Below are 23,736 nucleotides of genomic sequence, written 5' to 3'. Positions count from 1 at the left end.
TCGGTGCCGCAGGAGCATCGGTTTTACAACCAGTCCGACAGGTTAGCCGTCAACGCGTTGCACGTGTTTGATTTTATGACTAAGATGGCCCCAGACACTGACAAAGAAAGACATAAAAAGACTGATAAGACATACAGTACTGATACCATTTTGTCAAGCCCTTTTCTAGAAAGGAACGCATTTTCTCCTTCGTCACGGGTTTCAAACTCTTTGGCATAATTTCCAAGTTTATTTGGAAGTGTCATAAGGAAAATTAAATGGAGGGGAACACTGAATCTCGCCATGTTCAAATATATTCTGTTCCAAGTCCCAAATCATTCAGACCCTGGCCAACTGAGTTTGAAGTTTTGAAAAACCAATTCAACTAATCACAAATGTACTTCTATTTAGTCAGTAGCGTACCTGGCCCGATAAGAAATAGATTTCTTACAGCGGTTGATGCCTAGGCATGCTTATGGATGCTCCCTCACGTGGCCCCTCTGTGATTGACGCACACCATCCAGTGTGTTACACACCAACGACCACTGTTTTCTTTGTTTTGTTTGTTTCCCCCCTAGCCCCCCCCCCCTCCCAGAAGTGACCCACAATGAGCTCCATTTGGCTCCTGGAAGGTGTGAAAAGGCACACTTCTCCCCCTCGCCACCCCGGGACTTTGTATAGCTGCCATGATTGATTTAACGGACAGAAGCAAGTCACAGAAGGTGTGAGCCCAGCTGATTATTCACACACACACACACACACACACACACCGTCAATGACACAGCCCCAAACCACACCCCTTTTATGCAAACACACTCACCCTACAGCCCTCAGCCTTCCTGCGGCTCCCTCAGTCTGACTCAGTCTGCCCCGCCGGACTACTTTCATCCACCAAATACTTTTGGCTTTCTTTTTCTTGCTGAGGACACACTTACACAAACACACACCGAGTTGGCATCATGGGGAGCAGCATTTCATGTGTGCCCCAGCACAACTTCACCTTCTCCAGCAAAAGTTTCATCCGCAGAAACAGGTAAGTCCTGTACTATCATGCAGGTATTCTATGATCTTTTATACAACGTGTGTCCGTTCTACACATTCCCTTGGTTTAGTTTAGTTTTTTTTTTTTTTTTTTTGCCCCTGTGCTGAGACGAAAAGAATTATTGGCATTTGTCAGGCTTTGAGAAGTTGTAGGGCCGGTTGTACTTTTTCAAGATCACATAGCAACACGGGACATTTCCAACGGCTCTCGTTCCGAGAGATGTCGAGCGACCGTTGCCCGTCTGGCCGTGTGCGTCAACGATCCGCTTAGCATTTGCTTCCTCCACACATCTCTGTGAAGAAGACCTGCCAGCTGTCAACGATTCGGATGACCCGGCAACAAAATAAGGCCTTGACCCCCTTATGGTCCTGTTGGCATGCGGACAAATATGTAATCCCGATGTATCAGAAACAGTTTGTCGTGATCTAAAGCCTGTAATCGATGGTTTGTCGATCTGGTTGTGTTGAATCCCAATGGATTATATGTCTGGACACGCTCCTACTCGTAGTGTTGGATTGTCACATCTGACTCCCATAAGCATTCATTCTTCTGACCACTGAGTGATGATTCAGGTTCTGGTTTTGACAAACTTGCCTACAAGCTTTTAATACGGGTCTTATTTATTACCTCTCACACACACACACACACATAGAGCAGCTACACACCTTCTAAGTTGGCTCAATAGCTCAAGTATGCGCAGTAAATTCAGTATTCCTGTTCGTTCGTGGTTAAATGCCACAGCAATGACAACAGGATGTTAGGTGTGCAAATGCGCCGCCTGCTCAGCATACTGGCCACATTCTTCTTTTTATGGTGTGCCCACAGATTGGATCAGGGAGGCATCATTATCATACTTTTCTCTTTGTCGTAACAAACCAAAGCGTAGCACAAAAGCATCAGTGGCCTTAAATGATCGACGCTGGTCGTGGACTTCCTGATTAGACAAAACTCGTTTCCCACCATGCAGACAAAGGCCCACTTTGTTGCACATATACACACGAATACGTGCAGATAAGCAGATCAATTGCGAAGTGCGACTGCAGCAGCCGTGCTCCAGCGCTTTATCGGGGACGGCGAGGGGGCTTCCTCATGAAGACGTGACGCTAATGGTGATAGACGAGGGTCATGCAAAAACAAAGAGGATCATTGAATGCTGATTTTTCTGTGCATATCAGCAGCACAGGAGTCAATTGGTCTAATTAGTTCAATGTCTGGCACTGATGGAATGAAGACAAAGGGAGGAGCTTAATTATTGTTTCTTGCCTGCGGAGGTGGGTATAGTAGCAAAAAAAAGAAATTACTACAGAGTGCTATTGCTGTCGAAAAATATGGCCAAAAGTAAAAAGTAGTCCTCCAAAAAACAGGACTTAAGTACTTGAGTATTCAGTAAAAATCACTGAAGTACTGAGTAAGTGATGATTAACCTCAGATTTATTTATTTATTTATTATCAGAGCATGAACGTCAAATAGGAATGTGCCAATTCAGATTAATAGATTGTTAATAGATAGAATTTGAGGCCAGCGGTGTTCGACCTCTTCTCACTGCGAGTCTCACGCCGTTGTTTGGGCCGTACTTCACTTGGAGATTTTTGCTTGTTTGTGGGGCCACAGAGACTTTGTGTGTGGTCATGTGATTGCCCGGCTTCGTTTGATTGGTGAAACAGAGTCATGTGAGAGCGACTGAGGCGAAGTCTCTGAGAAACCAAAACCAAGTAAAATTCATGCAAGAAGTTACAAAAGTAAATGTGATGGATTAAACTACTAGCCACCTCTGAATGTCTGTCCATGATTTTGAATATGAAACAACAAATTGGAGCATGAATTTAATCACTAATGCTTAGGATCTCAAGTGTATCTTCTGGGGACATAAGTTGATGACGGGGAACGCCAATAAACAGCAAATGTCCCTTGAAACTGCACTTGGGAGGCAGATTCCAAACACTGGAGAAAAAGTGCTGCTAAGTTTGTTTTCTCCCCTTGGAGTAGCAGTCGCCTGTTTCGCAAGAAGAACCCCCAAGAGGGCCAGGAGAAGTCCAACAGCATCATCAATATCCTCTGCACTGTCACCCCGAGGAAGGTAAACACTATCATCTGCGTGGCAAAACAAGTGCCCTGCTGGACACGCATGCAAAGCCAGTGTTAATAAGGCGTCGGCTTGCAGGAAATGTCCCCTAAAGACCTGCAGACCATCGAGAACATCAAATGGGATCCTCCATTCCCGTACGACCCGGCCAGCGGCTGGAAGAAGAGCAGCATCAACGTGAAGAATTACGGGCGGTTGGTTCACAGCTCCAAAGTTCGTTTCCGCTTCCTGCACTGCCAGGTGAGCAGAACTGATTCGCCATGATTTTTATTTTGTATTTATTTTTTTAATGGCATGTTTATGACATGTTAGAAAATCATTATGGTAATAAATGGTCTGTTTTAATTAGATGCGTCATGAGAACTTCAATTTGACTCAAGCATACCAAACCGGAAAGTGTCAAAACCAACAAAAGCTGCTGTGCGGACATTAAAAAAAACCAAAACAAATACAGTAAAGAAACTCAGTGATGCGACTGACATGGCGGTTAGCTGTCAATAATGGAATCACTTCTCCAGCCTGTGTTTGGACATGCTTTGCAGAATGGTAATTGTGAAACATCTCTGGGAGAGAAACTACGGGGCAGAGAGCGCTCTTCTGAGCCCACGTACCAAAAGAGGACAGATTGTAGAAAGTCAAGTTTGTCAGTGCTGTGACACAACAACACTGTCCAGTGAGCATAAGGCCAAAAAAAAAAAAAAAAAAAAAACTATTGGAAGAGAGAAAGAACGCAAAATATTCTAAAAAAAAAAAAAAAAGTATTCACAGGAAGGAAAATGTGTTTCTTAAGTGTTGGCCAATCAATGAAGTAGGGAAACGTCCAAGAATTTTGCTGTCATCACATGTTGTGGAACTCAAATAATTCCCTGGATTTCTAAGAAAGCCAACATCTGCACCAGCCTAATATTTCCTTGAAGCCATCAATGATTCAGCAGGCCAGGGATTTAAAAAGCAGTTGATCTTCATTTAGTGCGTGACATTGACGCGCATGACTTCTCAGAAAACGAAAAAGTCGCAAGCAAAAAGAGATTTAAAACATAGTTGTATATAAAAAAAAAAAAAAAAAAGGATGCCTTTGCAAAGATAACAATGCATCATTTTGACTGACACTTCTGCGAGCGTCATCTCATTTCAAAATGAATGGCATCTGTAATGTAATCACAAAAGCCCAATGAGAGCAAAAAAGTCCAAATTGACGGTTGCGCTTCTCTTGTTGTCTCTGCAGGATATACACGACTGTTACCTGGATCTCTTCCAGACTCACCTTCACTTTGTGTCCAATAACCCCCCTGGACTGACATACCAGGTGAGATTGTTTTTGTAACCTTCCACCTCAGGAACGCTTTCCTTCCTTCCGCCAAATCTATGTTCAAATGAATACGTCAGCATTCTTACGAGGTTTCATGTTCGCTGGGATCAGAGGTCGGAGTTACGCCGTCATAGCTTTCGACATACGTATCCTGTCAACCGGCGGTGTGTTGGTAAACACAGAGTATGATTATGTTTCTTCACCTGTCTACTGGAGCATGAGCAGTCATTCATCATCAGAGCTCCTCGTCTGCTGAAGGCAGAGCGCCCGTCTCGTCGTAAAATACCCCATGGCGAAATTGGCGAAACTTGGTTCAGTTTGAAAAAACAAACAAACAAACAAAAAAAACACTTTTGCCGGAGCATGGTAAGACGAGACTGAGTTTAAATGCAAACCAAGTATAGCAGAGTATTATTCAGTGAGGTTGTGTATGATAGGTATTGTAGTGGTTCACACAGCTGACACAATACACTGTCAGCCTGAACGGGACAGACCGGACAGAAATTGGATAGATGGATGAAACCTTTGCTGTTTTGTATGCAGGGAACTCTTCCACTGAAGGAGCTTACAATCTGCGACCTGCAACAGAACTGCAAGCACAGCCAACCCGTGGAATATGCCTTTCAAGTTAATGGTGAGCACTGTAGAATACGTTGTCGTCACGTGTTCATCACAGCGTTGTTGTTGTGACGTAAGAATAATATCGCGATGGGGCGAGGGGCACCGCTAAAGCGCAAATCCTAGATTTGCTCTGGTTTTGGCTCATTCACGCCGGAATCAACTAATCAGTCAGGAAGTGACCAAGTAAGATGTTGGGCTGAAAATATTTAGAAAAAGACTAAAAGTGGATGTAAAAAAAAAAAAAAAAAAAAAAGGCATCTGATGACAATTTAAGAAATAAATTGCGCTCAGTTTTGCTGGAGGTTTAAGCTGCAGCATTTCCAATGTTGTCACATTCCAGTGATTCAAAAGTGCCGCGACCCTCATCGCCTCCACTCAACCCCGAGACTAACGAGAGGTGAATCCCCTTTAACCTCAGCGGCCTTCCTTGTTAGACAGCAGGTGCGGTTCACAGAGGCCAGCTGTCGCGCAGAAAAGCCCAGCGACCACTCTCAGCCTTATCATTGCTGCAAACCTCGTCCGCATTCTGCAAACGAATGCCAACTCCGCTCTTGAAACCTTCCCATCCAAGAATTAGCAAACTGTTAATCACTTAGTTCCCCTTGGATGCATTGTCTACCAATCACTAACGAACTCGCAGTCACAGCTCTACAACAATAACACTCTCATTGACTGACAGGACAGTAATGTCACAAAACGGTGGAACTCACAACATTATGGGTATATCATCGGGTCATTGAAATGGAAAACTGCTCTCGCGATATCGAAACATTTCCATTCAACTTTACTTCCCTCTGATTCCCGGAACAAGCTTGCTATTCTGCAGTTTAATATTTCACTAGGTGCTCTCACTCGCCCGGAAACTTTATTTCCTCCATGGGAAGCATCGACAAAGGCGCACATGTGGAGGAAGTGTGACGAAAGTCTTACTCAAGCGAGAGATCTGCCGTAGCGACGACTGTGAGATATTTGCGTAGCCTGTGCGGGAAACACAAATCAGTGTCAGCTGCAGCGGGTAAAGAGCATGACGCAGCAACCAGCGCATGAGCGAAAACTTCCACGAATGGTAACAGTGGCCTGAAAGTTACATTCCGTAGCAATAGTTCATTACCTTTAACAAGAGTTAAGGCACCGGTGAAGTATTCTGATTGTTTCAGTCCCACAGCTTTCACTTTTTTGGGGACTGAACCATGCGTCACACATTAGGTAAACTTGCACAATCTAATCAGCTTCTACTTTTACAAAGATGGTAATGCTCAGTTTTGACAGTATGTGTCAGTTATGTATTTATTTGCAATGGCGTGCAACTCTTGGATTGGATCTCTTTCTAATGTTGGAGCACCATTCATTAAATAAAGGGTTTTTGCTGTTTATCTCTGGTATGTGTGCATCTGATAGCAGGAAAGTATTTTTCATTCCTTCAGGGCTTTCGGTGTGTGGGAGGACGAGACCACTATGATTTGAAATTCGTGTGGGGATCTTCAGGAGAACTGTGATGTGGTTTTCCACACATGTTAACAGTTATTGCATTCTAGACAGAACAAGGGGAGCTTGGTGGGAACTCCTTGAGTGATGGCGCAAATATTTCTGAGAAACGAACCCCTTTTGCTCCCCGCAGGTGTCAGCCTTAATCCCATCATCGTCTATTGCGCCAGCCAAGAAGAAATGGACCGATGGTTTGGCCTTCTTAAAGAAAACATCGAAGCCAACGGCGGCAGCCCAATTGCACCGGAAAACTACACCAGAGTCAAAGTAAGTTCTCACAAGCCGCCTATTACATTTGTAGTGCAACACCGCAATAAACACAGGTGGGGGGGGGGGGCTTCATGTCTAATCACGATGGCTTTGATTTTGCGTTGACTTTATGAGGGTGTGTGTGAGGTGAGAGTTGGCCAGCACCAACTCTGTCTGGATGTTAAAAGTTGCTTAAAATGTCCGACAGAGGCTACTCTAGTTTATATTGTGCCAAAGCACAATTGTTAATTCCGGAATGGTGGGAAAAAGATAAACTATCTCGCTGGAACGGAATCAAGACAGATAGTTAACCATTTGCATCGTTCAGTAACCAACCTCCAAAAAGCATCAAAATAATACTTCTCACCTTAGCGTTTTTGTGCTTGAAAGTTTTTTTTGTTTTTTTTTTCCAAACTTGTCGGGTGGGAAAAAAAAATCGTTCTCCGAGCGTTGCAGAAACAGGATGTGTGTGAGTCAAGTAGGTCACTCCTGGCGCTCCCCGAGGGCTGGATAATAGGGAGCGGCCTTGACCGCATCGCAACCTTTTATTAACCCCTAAACACTCACAAGTGCGCCACATTTTCCGGTGTGCAATTGGCTGATGAAAAATAAGCACACTTTGTTTGGTTGGCTCTCCAATCATGTTTACTCTTCTGCGTTTAACTCTCCCTATCCGCTGCATGTCTATTGTAGGCAAACCAGCAGAAGAGTCCTGCAGGAAGAGAGGAGCTAAGGAACTCCATCAACAAAGAGCCCATCTACGAGTGGGAGGGCTCGCAGCGGGACAGTCTGGGCCCCATTACCTACGTCACCAAAGTTCGACTGCAGCACCTGCCCTGTCAGGTACCACCAAAACATTTCTTCTAACACTTTCGGGGGAAACACAAGCGAGTGTTCAGGCTCATGGAATTTCTGACGGGACTTTGAAGAAAGTGGTAATTGAGTCACAGGGTGCTCAAATTGTGTAACACGGGCATTACTTCCACCACACGATGTAAGGGGTGAGCGCAAAGCTTGGGAGTGTTATGGCCTCTGTTGCGCGTGTGTTTCTTCATTTATTGTCCACAAATGATCACCAAAGTCAGAACTGGGACACGAGTGAACTACGGTACACGGTTACGTAGTTGTGAATTTGCGAGAAGCGCATCAACCGATACAGCGGATGGAACTACGATCATAAAAAGCGTCTTACTGTTTTTATTTTATAGTACTTTTATACAGATGAGTGATTCATTTGCGACCAAACGCGCATCGATAAGTCTCGTCAAAATCATTAAAAAGCACAATTAAAAAGAACGAATAAAGACAAGCGCTGTGCAGATTAAAACAAAGTAAAGTAAAGATCGACAAAATGAAAGACAGCAAAGACGTAACTCCTTGTAGAGCTTTTTTCAGGTGGAACTTTCCCATTCCTGAAAAGGGGAAACATTTACATCCCTGAAATGAGCCGCATCACACACATAGGGGCACATAGGCTCAAAAGTTGCTCTCTGTCTTTGACGTTGCCGTTTTGGGTCTGGGGACCCCTCACATGGCAGAACGGTTTCTGAGGGATCCATCATAAAATACCAAGCAATCAGACATAACTACCATGCGCATCCATAAATGCCATGTAAATATTTCGATATATATTTTTTAACTTTTCAACCTAAATATTCATGACCTGTGTAATAGAAAGGAAACCTAACCAAATTCATGTCAATAAAATCTTCGCTAGCTGATGTACACTATACACTTCTTCCGCTAACAACAGAGCTGCGAACGGAGAAGACAAAAACACAGTCGGTATTGCTAACGTAGCCCTCTTGCAACTATTTTTCAAAATCAAAAGTTTAATTCCCACCGAGAAACAGACAACAATCATATTTTATATTCATATTTCATATTATGGTGGGAGGCAATCACAGAGTCAATTGCACTAATCCTTGCCAAAGACATGCTGCCGTGTATAGGTTGCAAAAGCAGTTATTTTTGATGACGATGATAAATACGTTGGAAACTTCGGACCTGAGTTATGCGAGTCCAAGCCACAAATATTTTGCCGAGGTCGCCTTGCCTCACCTGTACAACTCAGCATGAGAAAAGAATGCGAGACAGCTAAAAATGCTGTGCGAGTGCAGGGAAGTCAAATGGATCAGCGTCTTTAATTGACCCAAATCCACAGTATGGTAAGGGAGGAGTAACTGGTTTTCTATGTTTGTCTTATTGGCACACCGGTCCCCATTTGTAGGTTTGCACTAGAAAAAAAAATAAAAATAATGATATCACATAAATGACTTTGCTGAACCTCAAATTACGCAGTTAAGTTGTAGTTTTCTGCTCGGGAGCATGCCCGCGTTTTACAGTATCAGATAGAGGCGGAAAAAAACTAAACAGCAGTCATGACACAACTTGTTGGGATGTTTGTGATTTCTTTACTGGGGGAACGAGCGGTTGCCCCACTGAAGCGTGTGAGGTGGAGGGTGTGGGAAACGACGACTCTCGCCTCACAGCTGGAATGCCAGCTGTCTCAGCAGACACACGCTACGTGAAAGTGAGGAATTATAAATATATCAACTAAGATATCCAAACCTTTAAATGCCCACACTTTACCACTAAACCGACTGGGGCTCACCGCAAATTATTAAAGGATCCAACAGGTGTTTTGATTTTTTTGAGAAAATGTTGAATGGAGTCTCAAGGTGACCTCTGTGCTTTTCCTCGGTCAGTCTTATCTGTCCGCAAGATGTTATCAGCTTTTGAGCGAAGTATTTGATGCCATTATGCCCTTTGCAGCTTCAAAGCTGCAGAAAAATGGAGCCTTGTTTACATAGGTCAAGAACGTTCAGTCCACGGAACGCTTTGACTCCGTTGTATTTAAATGTTTAGTCTGATGTTAAAAATATAGAGATAAAGAGGTGAACCAAGCACAAAGCAAATTCTGCAACTGGGTAATGTGTACGGAAACATCTGCTCTCCTAACAAAATAAAAAACGAGCAGAAATGTGTATGCGTTTTTTAATCGCCACTCTTGAGTAGGGAGAGTAAAATAAGGGATAATGAATGTGAACTTAATAAGAGTCCTCACACTTTTTTGCGTTGACAGCAACAAAACGACAGACTACTGGTGATGTACGCGTCAACACTGATCATCTTAGCAGAAGAGGAAAACGGCCTCTTCTACAAGGTACTTCGATTTCAATAGCGCCCAAGGACGCCATTTAAACTCTGCATCGTCTCGTGAGCTGTGCTCATGTCTTGCATTCATCAAATGTGTAATGGTTATCATCCTTGTCAGGGAAAGCTCCCGCTCAACATGATCACAGTGACCACACCCTGCCAAGACGTCAAACCCAACACTTTTATGATGGAAGGTAGATACACACATTGATACGCACCATGCAATTTTGTGTGCCATGTTGACAGTCCGTGGAGGAGAATACTGAGATTCACGTCATATTAAACAGTTGAACTTGTCATTAACTGCGTAGCTGCACATCCATAAAAGCCTTATTGTAATATTGTAATATCGATATTTGGTCCCAGCCTAGTGCACAGTGTTGTGCATATTTTACACTAAGTGTACTTCAGCAAGAATGTGCCAACGTCACAAAGTGCAAACCTCCATGAATGAATTGGTTTTATCCCCAATGAATGGCAATCTGAGCGTGGCGCATTCCACAGAGCGACTGGACCGGATGACACGCTTTGTACCCCCTCCTCTGTTGCTAGGGAAGCTCATCAACCCCATAGTGGTGTCTTGTCTGGATAGACGCGAGTTCTGCGACTGGATCCAGCATTTCAAAGCTGCTGACGTGCCCGTTCTCAGCCCACCGCCCCCGGTCTATGACATCATCTACACGCCAACGCACAGAGAGGTAAGACCTGTCCTACGTTTTTTTTTTTTTTTTTTTTTAAGACTTCAAATCAAGGGACCATTGAGAATGATGTCATTTGTGTGTATTGTTAATGAATGGCGGCTTGAAAAAAACTGGCAAAGTTGAGTGCGCTACTTGGCTGCAACCAGCAGAGGCGCTGTTGATTGTGTTTGTGTTTTTTCCACTTCTTTGCCTTTATTCTCAATGTTCTACTCTTCACGACATCAATATGAACCTTTCAAAAATAATAAGCCCAGGATCAACCAAAGACTGAAAGTTATCTGAGAGGCCAATTTGTAAATGAATGACATCCATGACTACAAAGTCAGCAGTGCACTTAACTGCTATGGAGCGACAATAATGTGTGGAATCTTGCGTGCCATGTAGGCGCCGCAGTTTGACAGGTGGAGTGGAAACAGTCAAGGTCACGCCGAGCCCCTCAAGTTCAGTCAGAGTGGACGTGGATCCCACTCCCGTCAGTTCCCCACTCATGAAGACAACCCGCTCTCACCAGGATACTCGGAACCTCTCTGTGTAAGTTGCCATCAATATATGTGAGGACATAAATTCTTAACGATAAGGAAAACTCTTGTGTTGAGCGTGACCCACGACCTTTGCCACTGCGCTACTCGCCCCCCCAGCGCGGCTCCTATCTCCAGCCTGGAGACAGCTCTGCAGGCATGCCACAGCTGTACAGCACGCCGTACTCTGGCCCGCATCGCCTCGAGAAAGGTCTGCTCGTCAAGGTAATAAGTCAGCTCGGCGTCGAAACTTGATAAGTGCGTACAGTATTCCCCTTGCGACTGTCGACTTATCTTACATGTCGCTATAAATACCCAGTGAGCAGGAAGTCCAGCTTGGTCGTGATATGGCGTATTAGTGATAGTAGTGACAAAGCTTAGACATGACAATAGATGAATGAGTAGAAAACATTTCATCCTCGGCCTTACAAACCTCAATGGGCAGAAAAACATTAACCTGATTCTTTGTATCGAGGTGAGAGAGTACTTGTCTTTCTTTCCAAAATGTATTTTGTATTTAATACAGAGCAAACTTGTACGTATGTATAAACAAACTAGTCTCATAGATTTGATAAAACTGCTTTTGGAGCAAAGTGTCTGTGTGACGTCTTGTTCCTGGGCGTTTTGGGCAGGGGAAATATTCATTGGCACACACTACGAACTCTGCCTAGCAACAAGCGGCCATGCAAACGATCATGTTGCTCCCTACGCTAGATTATTAATGTCTGTTGAACGTGCTGTTCGTTTGCATAGCACAAAGTAAGCAAGAGCTCTGTGGTTGTGGTTGGTGTGACGCTATTTATTTATACTGTGTGTTTATCATGAGTTGAAAAGTGACAAGTGACATTTCGTAAAAAAAAACATGAAATGAGCACTTCAAATTCCTCTAAAATTCCCCATAACAAATAAATCGACCATAAAAACAATAGACTGCTGAAGTACATGACCTATTCTACTGCCCGCACCGCTCTTCTCATGAATAATCTTCAATTTGCGTTTTTAGGGCAAAGGACGCTGTTTGAAATGTCACAGTAATTTCGGAATTTGGGCTCATCCGATCTTACTGGTGGATATTCTTAACTGAAACTTGTCACCGTTCGGAGATAGAGTTTCCCCGAGTAGCAGACGAAACAAAACAGTTGAGGAGATATCTTGACAAAAGGGAAATTATACTGTTTTACACTAATTTGAAGGCATTTTTGGACCAGATTTTCAATAAGCAATGGTGCACAAAAAGTTGAAGTGGCCATTCCTACCAGACTCAGCATTTTGACAGACTGTCATTTTTGGGAAATCTTGTCACGCACCTAAAAAAAAAAAAAAAAAGCACCTAAAAACTGAGGTGAGCCTGTATTACTGTGGCTCTAAAACGCATTATTTTGCAACAACAGGCGGCATATTTATGAGATAATAGATTTGTGGAAACACCAGCACTGCGGAGCATTAGACGAATACTCAAACTTGGTAATTGGAGCCCAAACTCTAAAACGTACGTGAGCCCCAGAGTGAGTGCTAGACACTTCAAACTAATTCCTGCTTGAAACCAACTATGTTGCGGTCTGTTGTGATCAGTCAAACAGCTGGAACACATCGCAGACGTCCCTCGGCTACTCCCTGAGCGCCCCGCAACGACACTCCGACATGTGCGCTCCCCGCCAGCCCTTGTCCCCCCTCTACGATGAGCCCTGCAGCCCCGAAACCTTTGCCTTGGAGGAAGCCAGGCCTGTGGTAAGTGGGCCAGTGATACTGGATACGTGGAGTTCGGTTTACACCGACACGGGTTAACGAATGTAAACAAGTGAACGGTGCAGGTCTGGCAACAATCCGCAACGGATTAGTGAATTGGTCAGTCTTGATCATCAAAAACAGTGTGAATAGTACATTCATTTCGTTGGCAAAGTGAATTGCTTATCAGATTTTTTTTTTTCATATTAATGGACTCTATGGATGCAGCGCACATTTAACGACAGATTATTTTTCAGTCATCCCTGCCACCAATAGGGGAAATATAGCTGGCCAAAAAGGTGTAATTGCCCATAGGTGCCACAAGATGGTGGCAAAGCACCTGGACAAAGCTATGGCCGGACTAAATGAAGCTCCTCCACTCACTTTAACATGGTTCCTTGACCCCAAGATGTCACAAGAAACGTTTTTGTACTCATTCATAGAAGCATCCTCAAATTGTCTCGCTCTCCCTCAACAGGAGAGCTGGGAGCTGCCCACTCATCTGTACCACCACCAGCAAAGCTCTCAGGTCGCATCCTCTTCCTTCAAGCTCCGCACCCCGCCAATGGGCAGGCACAGCCGCAGAAGCCTGGTCCTGACCAACTCGCAGGGACCCGCTCTGGGCCTGGAAGCGGAGAGCCCTCAGAGTCAAGTGGAGCAGCGAGCCGAGGCCGTGTCGAGGCTCAAGCTTCTGACTGCGCCCTCCAAAGGACAAGAGCAGGTGAGAAACACAGAGCCGCTCATCTCCCGGGGCCCTCCGGTTTCTGGAATGCTGTGGTACCACATGCAAGGGTGGCTTAATGAATGTATGATCGACGGGCGTACGTATTTCTCGTGCAGGTGTTATATTGTCAGTTGCCGCAGATGAAACAGAATATTTGTTATTGTTGACAATAGGAAATGATTTGTGTTTTCACCTTTTTTTGACAGGCACACCTCCGGTCCAGCTGTGGGATCAACTCTTCTCAGATGTATAATTACTCACCAGGTAAGAACACATGGAAGGCTACAATAAGCATAAGGAAACACTGGGTTGTTTCAAGACCGAATACATTATGGACAAAAGTAATGAAATATTCATCTTAATCTCGAGACATTTTCTATGCTTCTAACGTTTTGGGAACCGTTTGGCGATTTCCCTTAACTCAGTCCACAAAGCAAGGCCAACAAAGCTGCGTTTAGATGAGTTTTGCATTGAAGAACGCAAGAGCCTTGAACTAAACCCGGCGGCATGGTTTGGGTTTGACAGCACTTGGGGCGAGCCAAAAACAATTTGTGCCCTCCTCCCCACCCACCATCATCGCAGCACCAGCCCAGCCCATCCATCCGTTTTCCGGTCTTTCCACATTTTCAGACCTATCACCGCATTATTGTAATTTGATGTTAAAATATCCATGCATCCATTTTGTATCCTGCTTTGGATGAGAGGGGTGTACAGTCAGGGGCGAAAGTCAATTGCAACCGCAAACAAACATTCGCACTCACTAAAAACAAGACCATGCCCCATGGTAGAATATAATCAGTGGAGTTTTCTCCAGATGGGTGATTGACCAGCTGCATATATTCATGTACTGTATTGATATGTTTTCTTCACAAAACTTGCCACTAGTGACACAAAAATTATATAACAAACACAATAACCATACATACGTGTGGGACCTTTTCAAAAGAAATCAAGTTCGAAATGCACTATTTATTCATGGTTCCGCAAAAACTTACACTGGGATTAAACAGTAGGCACGGTGCTCTTTCGTATCTATTCAGACGAGAGAGGAACTTACATTTATTTGACTGCTTTTGTCTTTGGTTGACACATTGCGATGAACACATACTTCAAGCAAGTGGCTGCATGTCTCGATGATGCACTGGTTTTGGGGTAATAAAAAGAATGACGTGTGTAAAGTATGAAAACACTTGCCAGTCACACTACAGTATATGGGTGAGTTGTGTCTCATATTCTCACCATTTTTAAAAGCCTGTCTATTCTTTCTCCCTCCGACAGATCTTCATTCATACCTCAAACCCATAGAACCAGATGACCAGGAAATAGACTATGACAACATTTGGGAGTACGATCGCCATACTGGAATGATTCAGCTAACGTCTGGAATTCCGGCACACTGGACAGGATTAAACAGCGGGGCCGGAGGCCTTGGTGCCATGGCAACCGAGCAGAGATGGTCATAAAATAAAACAATTGGCCGGCACTCGTCTGGGCGTGTGCAAACAACGGATCTCTATCAGAGGGTTCATAAAAGCGCAGGCTGTGTTGTCCGGTAAGCGTACAGTAGAGTAAGAAGCATTAGGATGTAATGGGGGTGGGTGTGTGAAGAAAAAAAAAAACATTCGAAAAAAAATCCACTAAAGAATATGAAAGTCAAAAACCAGATTTTGCCTGTTTCAGAGTAATGTAGTATGATTTAACGACAGAGATGTTAATTGCTTCTTTATTTTCTTGAGTGAAACTAAAAAAAAAGCATTCCACTGGGGCTTCTTGATGAACTTGCTGTATATATTTTATACATACTGTATGATTTATGATGTAAATCGAAGCTTCATTTGACTGTAAGGGAGTAATATCATTTCTGTGCCACTCAAGTGTGGCGTCCTTATTCATATTGTATTTGTTTGATGTGTTTATTTATATTTGTGAAAAATAAACCGGCAGAGTGAACCAAATCATTTGCAGTTACGTCAGTTGTGTCTTCTAATTATATTCGACCTGCGTGGACATTCGGCCTTTGCTCATTGAACACCTGCACACAGCGGCGTGCAAAAGCATGTTGCAGCCCAGAGCACACGTCGCTTTGCTGATGCCCCTCGAAAAACCAATTGTCGACCATTGTTGCCTATCAAAGATAACACTGCTTACTTTGATGCTTGTCCCTTGAGGGGTCACCACAGCGCGTCGTCCTTTTCCATGTAAGCCTATCTCCGGCATCCTCCTCTCGAACACCAACTGCCCTCATGTCTTCCCTCACGACATCCAGTACCCCAGTTCCTCTCTGGGTACTCTGTCATAGGCTTTCTCTAGATCTACAAAGACACAATGTAGCTCCTTCTGACCTTCTCTGTACTTTCCCATCAACATCCTCAAGGCAAATGATGCATCTGTGGTACTCTTTCTAAGCATGAAACCATACTGTTCTAGTCTAGCCTCCACGACTCTTTCCCATAACTTCATTGTGTGGCTCATCAACTTTATTCTCTCCAACTTACTCTGTACTCTCCTGCCTGCCTCTCTGATCACCTTGGCTGCAGCGGTCCAGTCTTCTGCAAGCTCCTCCTGTCCACCGAGGGCCTGTCTCACCTCTTCCCGAAACCTGCACAACACTCGTCCTGTCTCAGCTTCCACCACATGGTTCTCTGCTCTGCCTTTGTTTTCCTAATCTTCCTCCCCACCACCAGAGTCATCTTACACACCATCATCCTATGCGGTCTAGCCACCCTCTCCCCTACCACTACCTTACAGTCGGTAACCTCCTTCAGATGACATCCTACCTGTGGGGCATAGCCACTAATCACATTATACATAACACCCTCAATTTCAAGTTTCAGCCTCATCACTCGATCTGATACTCTTTTCACCTCCAAGACATTCTTAGCCAACTCTTCTTTTCAAATAGCCCCGACTCCATTTCTCTTCCCATCTACACCATGGTAAAATAAATTAAACCCTGCCCCTAAACTTCTAGCCTTACTGCCTTTCCACCTGCTCTCCTGGACACACAATACATCAACCTTTCTCCTTATCATCATGTCAACCAACTCCCGAGATTTTCCTGTCATAGTCCCAACATTCAAAGTCCCCACATTCAGTTCTAGGCTCTGTGCTTTCCTCTTCTCTTTCTGCCGAAGAACCCGCTTTCCACCTCTTCTTCTTCTTTGACTTCGAGCCACAGTAGCTGAATTTCCAACGGCGCCCCGCAGGTTGACGGCACCGGTGGCGGACGTTGTCAACCCGGGCCACGACCGATCCGGTATGGAATTCTTCGGATGAACGCTCATATTTGTCTGCCAACATTTTAAAACGCATCCCCTTCCTGACGCATCCCTCTGCATTTATCCGGGCTTGGGACCGGCCTAGAGTTTGCACTGGCTTGTGCCCCCCATAGGGCTGCATTAAGAAGCCAAAGTATCTGGGAAAAAAGCAAGCATGGGAAGAACATGCAGACACCACACAGAAGAAGGCCAGTGCAATGGCCGGCGCTGAGATTCCAACTCCGTACCATAGAAATGTAAGAACACACATCCTAAAAAGTCCTCCATCATGCTGCCCTTTCTTAGATAATACGATGAAGTAATTTTATCATTGAGAAATACAACCCAAATAAAACTGTTTCATGGTTAAATGTCGACAATGACCTTCCTTCAACTCCGCATGTACAGAAATTAAGCATGAATGAAAGATTTACTTGGCTCATTCCTTCAAATTTGTGAATCTAGTGTTTGGGAGCCACATACCAAGTCAATTACAATTAAACATAAACTGTAAATGATTGAACTGCTACTTGCAACTGTGTTTTACTGCCTGTTTCATGATCTTATGCTGCCCTCTAGTGTGTAAATAGTATGTAAGACTCATTAGTGGATCTGAACAAAAGCATTTGTTCTCAGGTATGTTCACTGACAAACTGAAACAAAAGGCACCACAAAAAACATTTGTGGTGCCTACAAACTACAGTATAATGTATGCATATAAATAGACGCACTGCATACACACTGAAAAAAGTACTTAAATTGTAAATTGACATTTGGTAAATTGTAATTTCCCCCTCTTTTGCTTGAAAATAATCAAATAATACATGTTAGTTTACCACATTTTATTCGTGCAATCAATGTACATGTTCGAATTAAGTAACTTCAAATAGATTTGTTTTCCAGTGTATATTTCATGGTCATAAACAAGATATTTCCAGTTATTGGATTATTCTGTAAATCCAGACGCTGTAAATATCATATACTTTAATACTTAAGGGTAACAAACAATACAATCTTCAATAGTTATGTGCCTTAGTTCTGACAAGATCCCCCCCCCCCCCCCCCCCACACACACACTCTGCCTGTCCTATTATATCAACATATAAAATTCGAGTTAAAAAAAAGGTTTCCCCAAAGACAAAAAATAAAAATTAAAACATGAATTGAATCTTCTTTGCTAGTTCTTTTGCAAATATTTAAAACAGCAGTCAACAAAATAGTCTGCAGCGGTTATCACCAGCTCATTCTGTATTTAATAAGGGTGCATGCAAGACTCTGAGTTCCCAAGATTTAAAGGGAATGAGAGGAGCCGCTTTGATTGGCAGTGACTGAGGTCGGTTATGAACACTCCCGCAGTGGCGCAGGCCGCCGTCTATCAGACCCGCCGGCCTGCGATAGTCTACGAAATGACCAATATAGGTCTCACCCTCGCCCGTCGTGCAGGATTTACGCTGTTCACAAAAATAGAGCCCATCGAGTACCACCAAGCGTGGTCAGGTGCTCTTTCTTCTGACCATCCGCCACCTCCACCTTGGCGTGCTTCCGCAGGTATCGAATGGCTGACAGAGCACTTACATTGGCCAGCAGAACTGTGTGAAAAGACGAACGACAATCGTCTCAGCACGCGACTAAAATGATCTGCATTTCAATAATAACTGGACATTCTTGGATCTTGTTCTTTTTTTCTCATTTCTTTACATTTCAGGTTGCTTTTATGGAGTAGAAATGTTTAATACAAACATGTACAGTAAGTCACAAATCAAGGTAATTGTGTTTCTTAAAACATGATGAGTGGTTGAGTAAAAAACTATGTTATGTTTGACAATGATCACAAGTGCTAACATACATACCGGCCTTCCACATGTCTCCAACTTGGGGATTTGCTGTCTTCAGCACCCAGGACGCAAATGCAATACAGACCAGGCACATATCTGATTGTCTGAGAGGCAGAAGGGAAATATCTGTCCCTGTAAACAAAGTGACAAGGTTTTCTACAGTGGAGGACACGGACACCGTCATTGGCGTTCGTACAACAACAGATGAGCATAAGAGCCCTCTTATATGTTGGCACTTTCTGTCATGTCACACGACGACCCGGTTAAATAAATCTGCGGAAATAACGGCAAAACAATCTTCCCTGGATATACAGTAGACCCCCCCCCCCCCCCGCTCACCTACTCAATCAAAACCGTGAACAAGGTAAGCTATGTCCTCATTATGGCGTTCAAAACCACTCATCTTCCCAGTAAGACAGTGACAGTCCAAATATATGCTGGCCATTCCACCGCGATCCCAACCGACAACAACAACGGAGGAGGAGAACAAGGCTGTCCTGTATTTACTTCTCAGTATGTTCCATTTGCATACTCAGGAGACTCATTTTATTCAAGAGGAGGCTGAGGAGCGCAAAAAACAACAGCGTCCAGAGCTGAAGCACTGCTAACATGGTAAACTAACCCGTTTTTTTTATTTTTGTTATTCCTCAAACGTGACAGTGGTGAGGGAATGATCAATCTGCTGACCATTGAGTGACCAGCAAGCCTTTACAATTCTGTAATTTTGCTCGTGGAAATCCCTCAATATACAAATCAAGACGACGAGGTACCTTGCATTGGAAGAGGGGAAAGATTGAAACATATTGAGTTTGTCAGGAAAACCCACTTAAACTACCACGTAAGGTTAATTGCAAAGGGTTCATTCAAATACAATTCCTCCTGTTATTACTAAATGCAAATCAACTTCTCATGAGCTTACTTGGATTTGGAACAGCTCTTTGCATGTCTTCGCATCGAAGTGGTTCAGCCAACATCCGTCTGGAGATCCCGTTTTCCCTGTGTTCAACGAGCAGATCGGGAAGGTCCATGTGTCCTAAGTCATGAAAAGGAGGTGCATTTTTCACATTTTGAAACCTTGACCTCTTGTTCCGGACCGCACCTCTACGGAGACGAACATTCCTGAAGGAGAACGTCGCTGTCCAGAAGAGATTCTCTCGCATATCGCCATCACAAAAGAAATTCTCATAATTGTCTGTAAAGGGTTGAGTGGCACCTGATTTTTGGTTGAGCCTGCTGACTACTGTCATTGGACCGCAACTTTCCTCCTCCTCCTCCTCCCCTGCAGAATCACCGGAAGAAGAGGTTGCAAAGAAGTAGTCGTAGGCTTCCGCCAGGTGCAGATTTGTCTGTCCAGACGCGACTGGAAGAATCTTCGTGTGCTTCTCTTCTGTGACGAAAGGGTCGAAGAGGTTTTCTACGTCGAACTCTGCAAAGAAACGATCGTAAGTTTCAGGGACCGAATTGCCATCCGTGTTGAAGTTGCTGGTGTCATCTGTTGCTGATTGACTGGGGATTGGTTGTTTTCTACCAAGAAGGTACTGAAACATATCAGAGAGAGAGAAACTGAAGCAGTATGTCGAATCTAAACTTTGTGGGTGCCCATCTTGTTTTTTCAATTCTAATTCTTCCAAAGTTTGTAACATTTGGCCTTTCTTTGCTTCGCTTTTGGGTTCCAGAGAATCCAGAGCTCGCAGATTGTGCACGCTTACGTTTTTCGGTAACCGTCGCCGACCCTCTGGTGGGTTTCCGTGTCTCGGAGAACCGCTGAAAGATGTCACCGTCTCTTTCTCGCGATACATATCGACGGGTTCACTCTCCCACAATAGTACACATTTCGAGGACGTGGAATCAGAATCCGACCGAACGGCTTCACACGTGTCCTCGCCAGTTTCCACTGGTTCGGACTCAACGGGCTGAGAGGAAAAACTGTAATTACTGTCATGTGTCTCATCATTTGTCCTCCTTAAACCCATAATGTCATTTATTGTCAACTTCTCCATTTCACTCCAAAAAGAAGACATGACGAAATCTGGATGTTTTAAACCTGGCACCTTGTCAGGCTCACATGACGTTGAGATGACACCGTCGTCGCCAGTCGTCAATTGATCTCCTTCCTCGTATGTAGCCATGGTTGAAAGACATCTATTAACTGGATCCAGAGGACTGGGAGATGAACACGAACCGGCAATATTTTCATTAGAAGATGCCGGTACCGACCTTGTGTCGTCAAACACTGGATTTGTTTCTCTCTGGTTGTTATCAGAAAAAGGACCTCCAAAACAGCCCGTCTCCTTGTCTTCATCATTAAATGTATCGCTTTCCACATGATGTTCCGTTTCCTCAAGAGCTAAACCGGAAGGTCTTTCTGATAGGCGACTTTTATGAGCTGATGAATGGATGAAATTGGATGTTAATTTGTCACAGGTCACTTTAGTGACAATTTCATCCACTGGAGAGACAGCGGTTTCGCACCTCTGGAGCAGTGTGTTGGGAAAGGTCGACGTCTGCGCACGCGATATGAGTTCATTCAATTCGTAGCTATTTTGGTCCAGATTGTGAGGCTCCATCTCCAGCTGTGGCTGGGGCTCAGCCTGTCTTTGACACCCCGTGTACTTGTCTGCGCCAGAATGCAAAGTTTGTGCAGCCGGGACGGACTTAGCAGCAGATAGAGTGTCACCGTGGCCACCATCCACATTATCATCATCGTCATCATCATCGTCCCAGTGTGGTCTCTCAGTAGCTGCTTGGACTTCTGGTCTACTGTCTTCTCGATTGAATTGATCTTCACAACTTGGAGGATTAAAGCACTGGAGACACATGAAATCATCCTCATCTCTACTTCTGTACCTGCTTTCATACTGACATGGACCTCCACCCGGGAGCAACTTGATATCATGGCAAAATGGAGCCTGACTCTGCTCCTCGTCAGCCCTCCTCTCATGTCCACTCTGGGTTGACGCCATGCTGAGCCACCTCTTCTTTCTTCTCCTCCTTTTCATGGCGGTCAGTAACGATGATGGTAGGCCGAGGACTTCCTTTGTGCTCGCTGTGCCACAACGTGACCGATAAAGGTCGAGTGAGTCGTCAGGTTTATGAAGAGTCGTCTCATTTGTTCTGGTCTCAGCGCAGACGCCGATAAATGACTCGGTATGAGCTGACCTGTCATTCTTGAGCTGCGAGCTGCAGGCTGTAGGGTCAAGAACAGTGTTAGAAACAGGCTGGGCTTTTTGCATGGTGTTCATTTTGTCAAGGTTGTTCTCTTGGACATCTATGGCGGGTGGCTCGGAGCTGGATTTAATCCCATTACCGCGCAGCCCACCCTCCCGCTGTGACTCTTTGTTTTTTCCGACATTTGCCTGGTTTGCCATCCCTTCGGAGAACATGCTGACCGACTGCAGGCGAATATCTTCCTCGCTGCCCGACAAGATGCTCTCCGTTCCAGCGGTGGCTTTTTTACCAAGGTGGGTCTCCACGTCCGAGCCCTTGAAGTCGGGCGTGTTGTCCAGGGAGAAGTCGGCCTCGCGGTAGCATCCAGTTCGACGGACATTTTCTGCAAGCGTGGCGTTTGTGCGATCGCCATCACTCAGCCCAGAGTCCTCTGCTGTGGCAAGCGACGGAGGACGTAGGTCACACTCCTCACACACCTCGAAAAAGTATTGCCAATCGCGGTCGCAGATCTCCACGCTGAACTCGAAGTCTTCCATTGAGACTTCGGAGACTCGATGAGACCTGAAAAGAAACTAAAAGTGCAGCAAGTTAAAAGCCCTACGAACATAAACAAATATATTAAAGGCAATAGAATGACAGTCAGTAAAGTGGCATTTCAACATGATTTTTAGAAATAGGCTACTTAAAGCATTTTTAAAAAAGATATCAAATTAGCTATCTGTTTATATTGCTTAAAGCAGGGAAAAGACAAGTTAGAAAGAGCATCTATATTCTATCCATATTCTATCATGCAACAACAACTAGATCACGCATCTTAAAGCACTGTGACATAGCGAGCAACGCATCCATGAAAATAAAGAGGACCTTGAAAATAAGCACAGTATATCAATTGCTGCTTCCTACCTGCCCTGCTAGGATCCTCAGGAGGTTGTGAAGGTCCAAAGGTCTGCAGTGTGGACAGCACCATGTTGCACTTTTTCTGCGCGCGTCACAGCCAGCCTCATGATTTGATAAATATAGAGCGATGCTTCTGTTCACGCAATGCACGTCATGCCTGCACCTCCAAAGGCGTATAACATTTCTCAACTTGAAATAGATCCCAAACTGGGAAGCCGCTTAACTTGTTGCGCAGGATGTTGTGCGATGCTGTTTTTGACTTTGCGATTATCTCACAATCTTTATCGTCTGATTAGATTATTGCAGAGATGACAGGAACATTACTTGGGGGCATTCTGTCAAGTCGCTCATCAGTTGTGAGTCATGCGAGCTGTGTGTCAGTCACCTGACATCTCGCGGGTGCGGCGCGACACCGGATCCTAATCCGCTCGCGTGTAGTGTGTGGAGTACGGGTGGGAGTCAGGGGGTTCGTTTGATTCGCTAATACCAAGCCAAAGACAAATTGAAATGTTTAACTTCAAAATACTACGACTACTAACACTTACTATTTCAACTACTATGGATTTTATGGCCAGACTGCGACTGATAAAGCTCATTAGAGGTCACGAGGGTTCACTTTTTCTCGATTCAAATCACTTCCTTTCCCCCGATAATATACAGAAAGGCACATTGTGCGTTTTGACTCGTTCTCTTTGCCAGTGTTTTGTGAGCGACTTCTTCAAGGCGGCAACCCCCACAGCTCCTTCACTCTGAAAGATATTATTTTGGGGGTTGAAGAAATAAATAATGAACCAGTGATGGGGCTGTCAGCTGACACTAAATTCCAGCTGTCAGGCTAAAGGCAAGATTTGAGCTTCTTGCGAAATGTATTATTAGGCAGGACCGTCTGAGCCTTTGTTTACAACTCTCAGTGAGGACAATGTGATTACGGGGCCCGTCCTTGCTGTCATAATGTCACTGACACTAAAAGATGCAGAGATAAC

At 44.4% G+C, this 23,736-nt stretch overlaps 3 protein-coding genes across 3 annotated transcripts; 1 reads left to right on the top strand and 2 right to left on the bottom strand.

Moving 5' to 3' along the window:
- Positions 1-636: 636 nt before the first annotated feature.
- plekhn1 (pleckstrin homology domain containing, family N member 1) lies at positions 637-15,542 on the top strand. The gene is made up of 16 exons (XM_061672721.1): positions 637-1,012; positions 3,009-3,099; positions 3,184-3,345; positions 4,331-4,411; positions 4,958-5,048; positions 6,654-6,787; positions 7,463-7,612; positions 9,855-9,935; positions 10,047-10,122; positions 10,433-10,626; positions 11,014-11,160; positions 11,268-11,372; positions 12,720-12,875; positions 13,351-13,593; positions 13,803-13,860; positions 14,875-15,542. Exons 1-16 carry the CDS (start codon positions 939-941, stop codon positions 15,057-15,059), a joined length of 2,028 nt encoding a protein of 675 aa, XP_061528705.1. The 5' UTR covers positions 637-938; the 3' UTR covers positions 15,060-15,542.
- A 2,401-nt stretch (positions 15,543-17,943) lies between these two features.
- On the bottom strand, positions 17,944-20,671 carry LOC133416758 (PGC-1 and ERR-induced regulator in muscle protein 1-like). The gene is made up of 4 exons (XM_061704346.1): positions 19,902-20,671; positions 19,608-19,721; positions 18,704-18,820; positions 17,944-18,442 (listed from the first exon to the last, which is right to left on the bottom strand). The coding sequence occupies exons 1-4, from the start codon at positions 20,659-20,661 to the stop codon at positions 18,309-18,311; spliced, it is 1,125 nt and encodes a 374-aa protein (XP_061560330.1). The 5' UTR covers positions 20,662-20,671; the 3' UTR covers positions 17,944-18,308.
- Positions 20,672-21,130: 459 nt separating this feature from the next.
- On the bottom strand, positions 21,131-22,831 carry LOC133405183 (uncharacterized). The gene is made up of 4 exons (XM_061681934.1): positions 22,760-22,831; positions 21,552-22,428; positions 21,302-21,478; positions 21,131-21,192 (listed from the first exon to the last, which is right to left on the bottom strand). The coding sequence occupies exons 2-4, from the start codon at positions 22,390-22,392 to the stop codon at positions 21,131-21,133; spliced, it is 1,080 nt and encodes a 359-aa protein (XP_061537918.1). The 5' UTR covers positions 22,393-22,428; positions 22,760-22,831.
- Positions 22,832-23,736: the final 905 nt, after the last annotated feature.

The sequence above is a fragment of the Phycodurus eques genome, chromosome 1, assembly GCF_024500275.1.
Source record: "Phycodurus eques isolate BA_2022a chromosome 1, UOR_Pequ_1.1, whole genome shotgun sequence".
NCBI classification, from domain to species: Eukaryota; Metazoa; Chordata; class Actinopteri; order Syngnathiformes; family Syngnathidae; genus Phycodurus; species Phycodurus eques.
The sequence above is the reverse complement of the archived record's forward strand: the minus strand, read 5'-3'. Positions and strand labels throughout refer to the sequence as shown.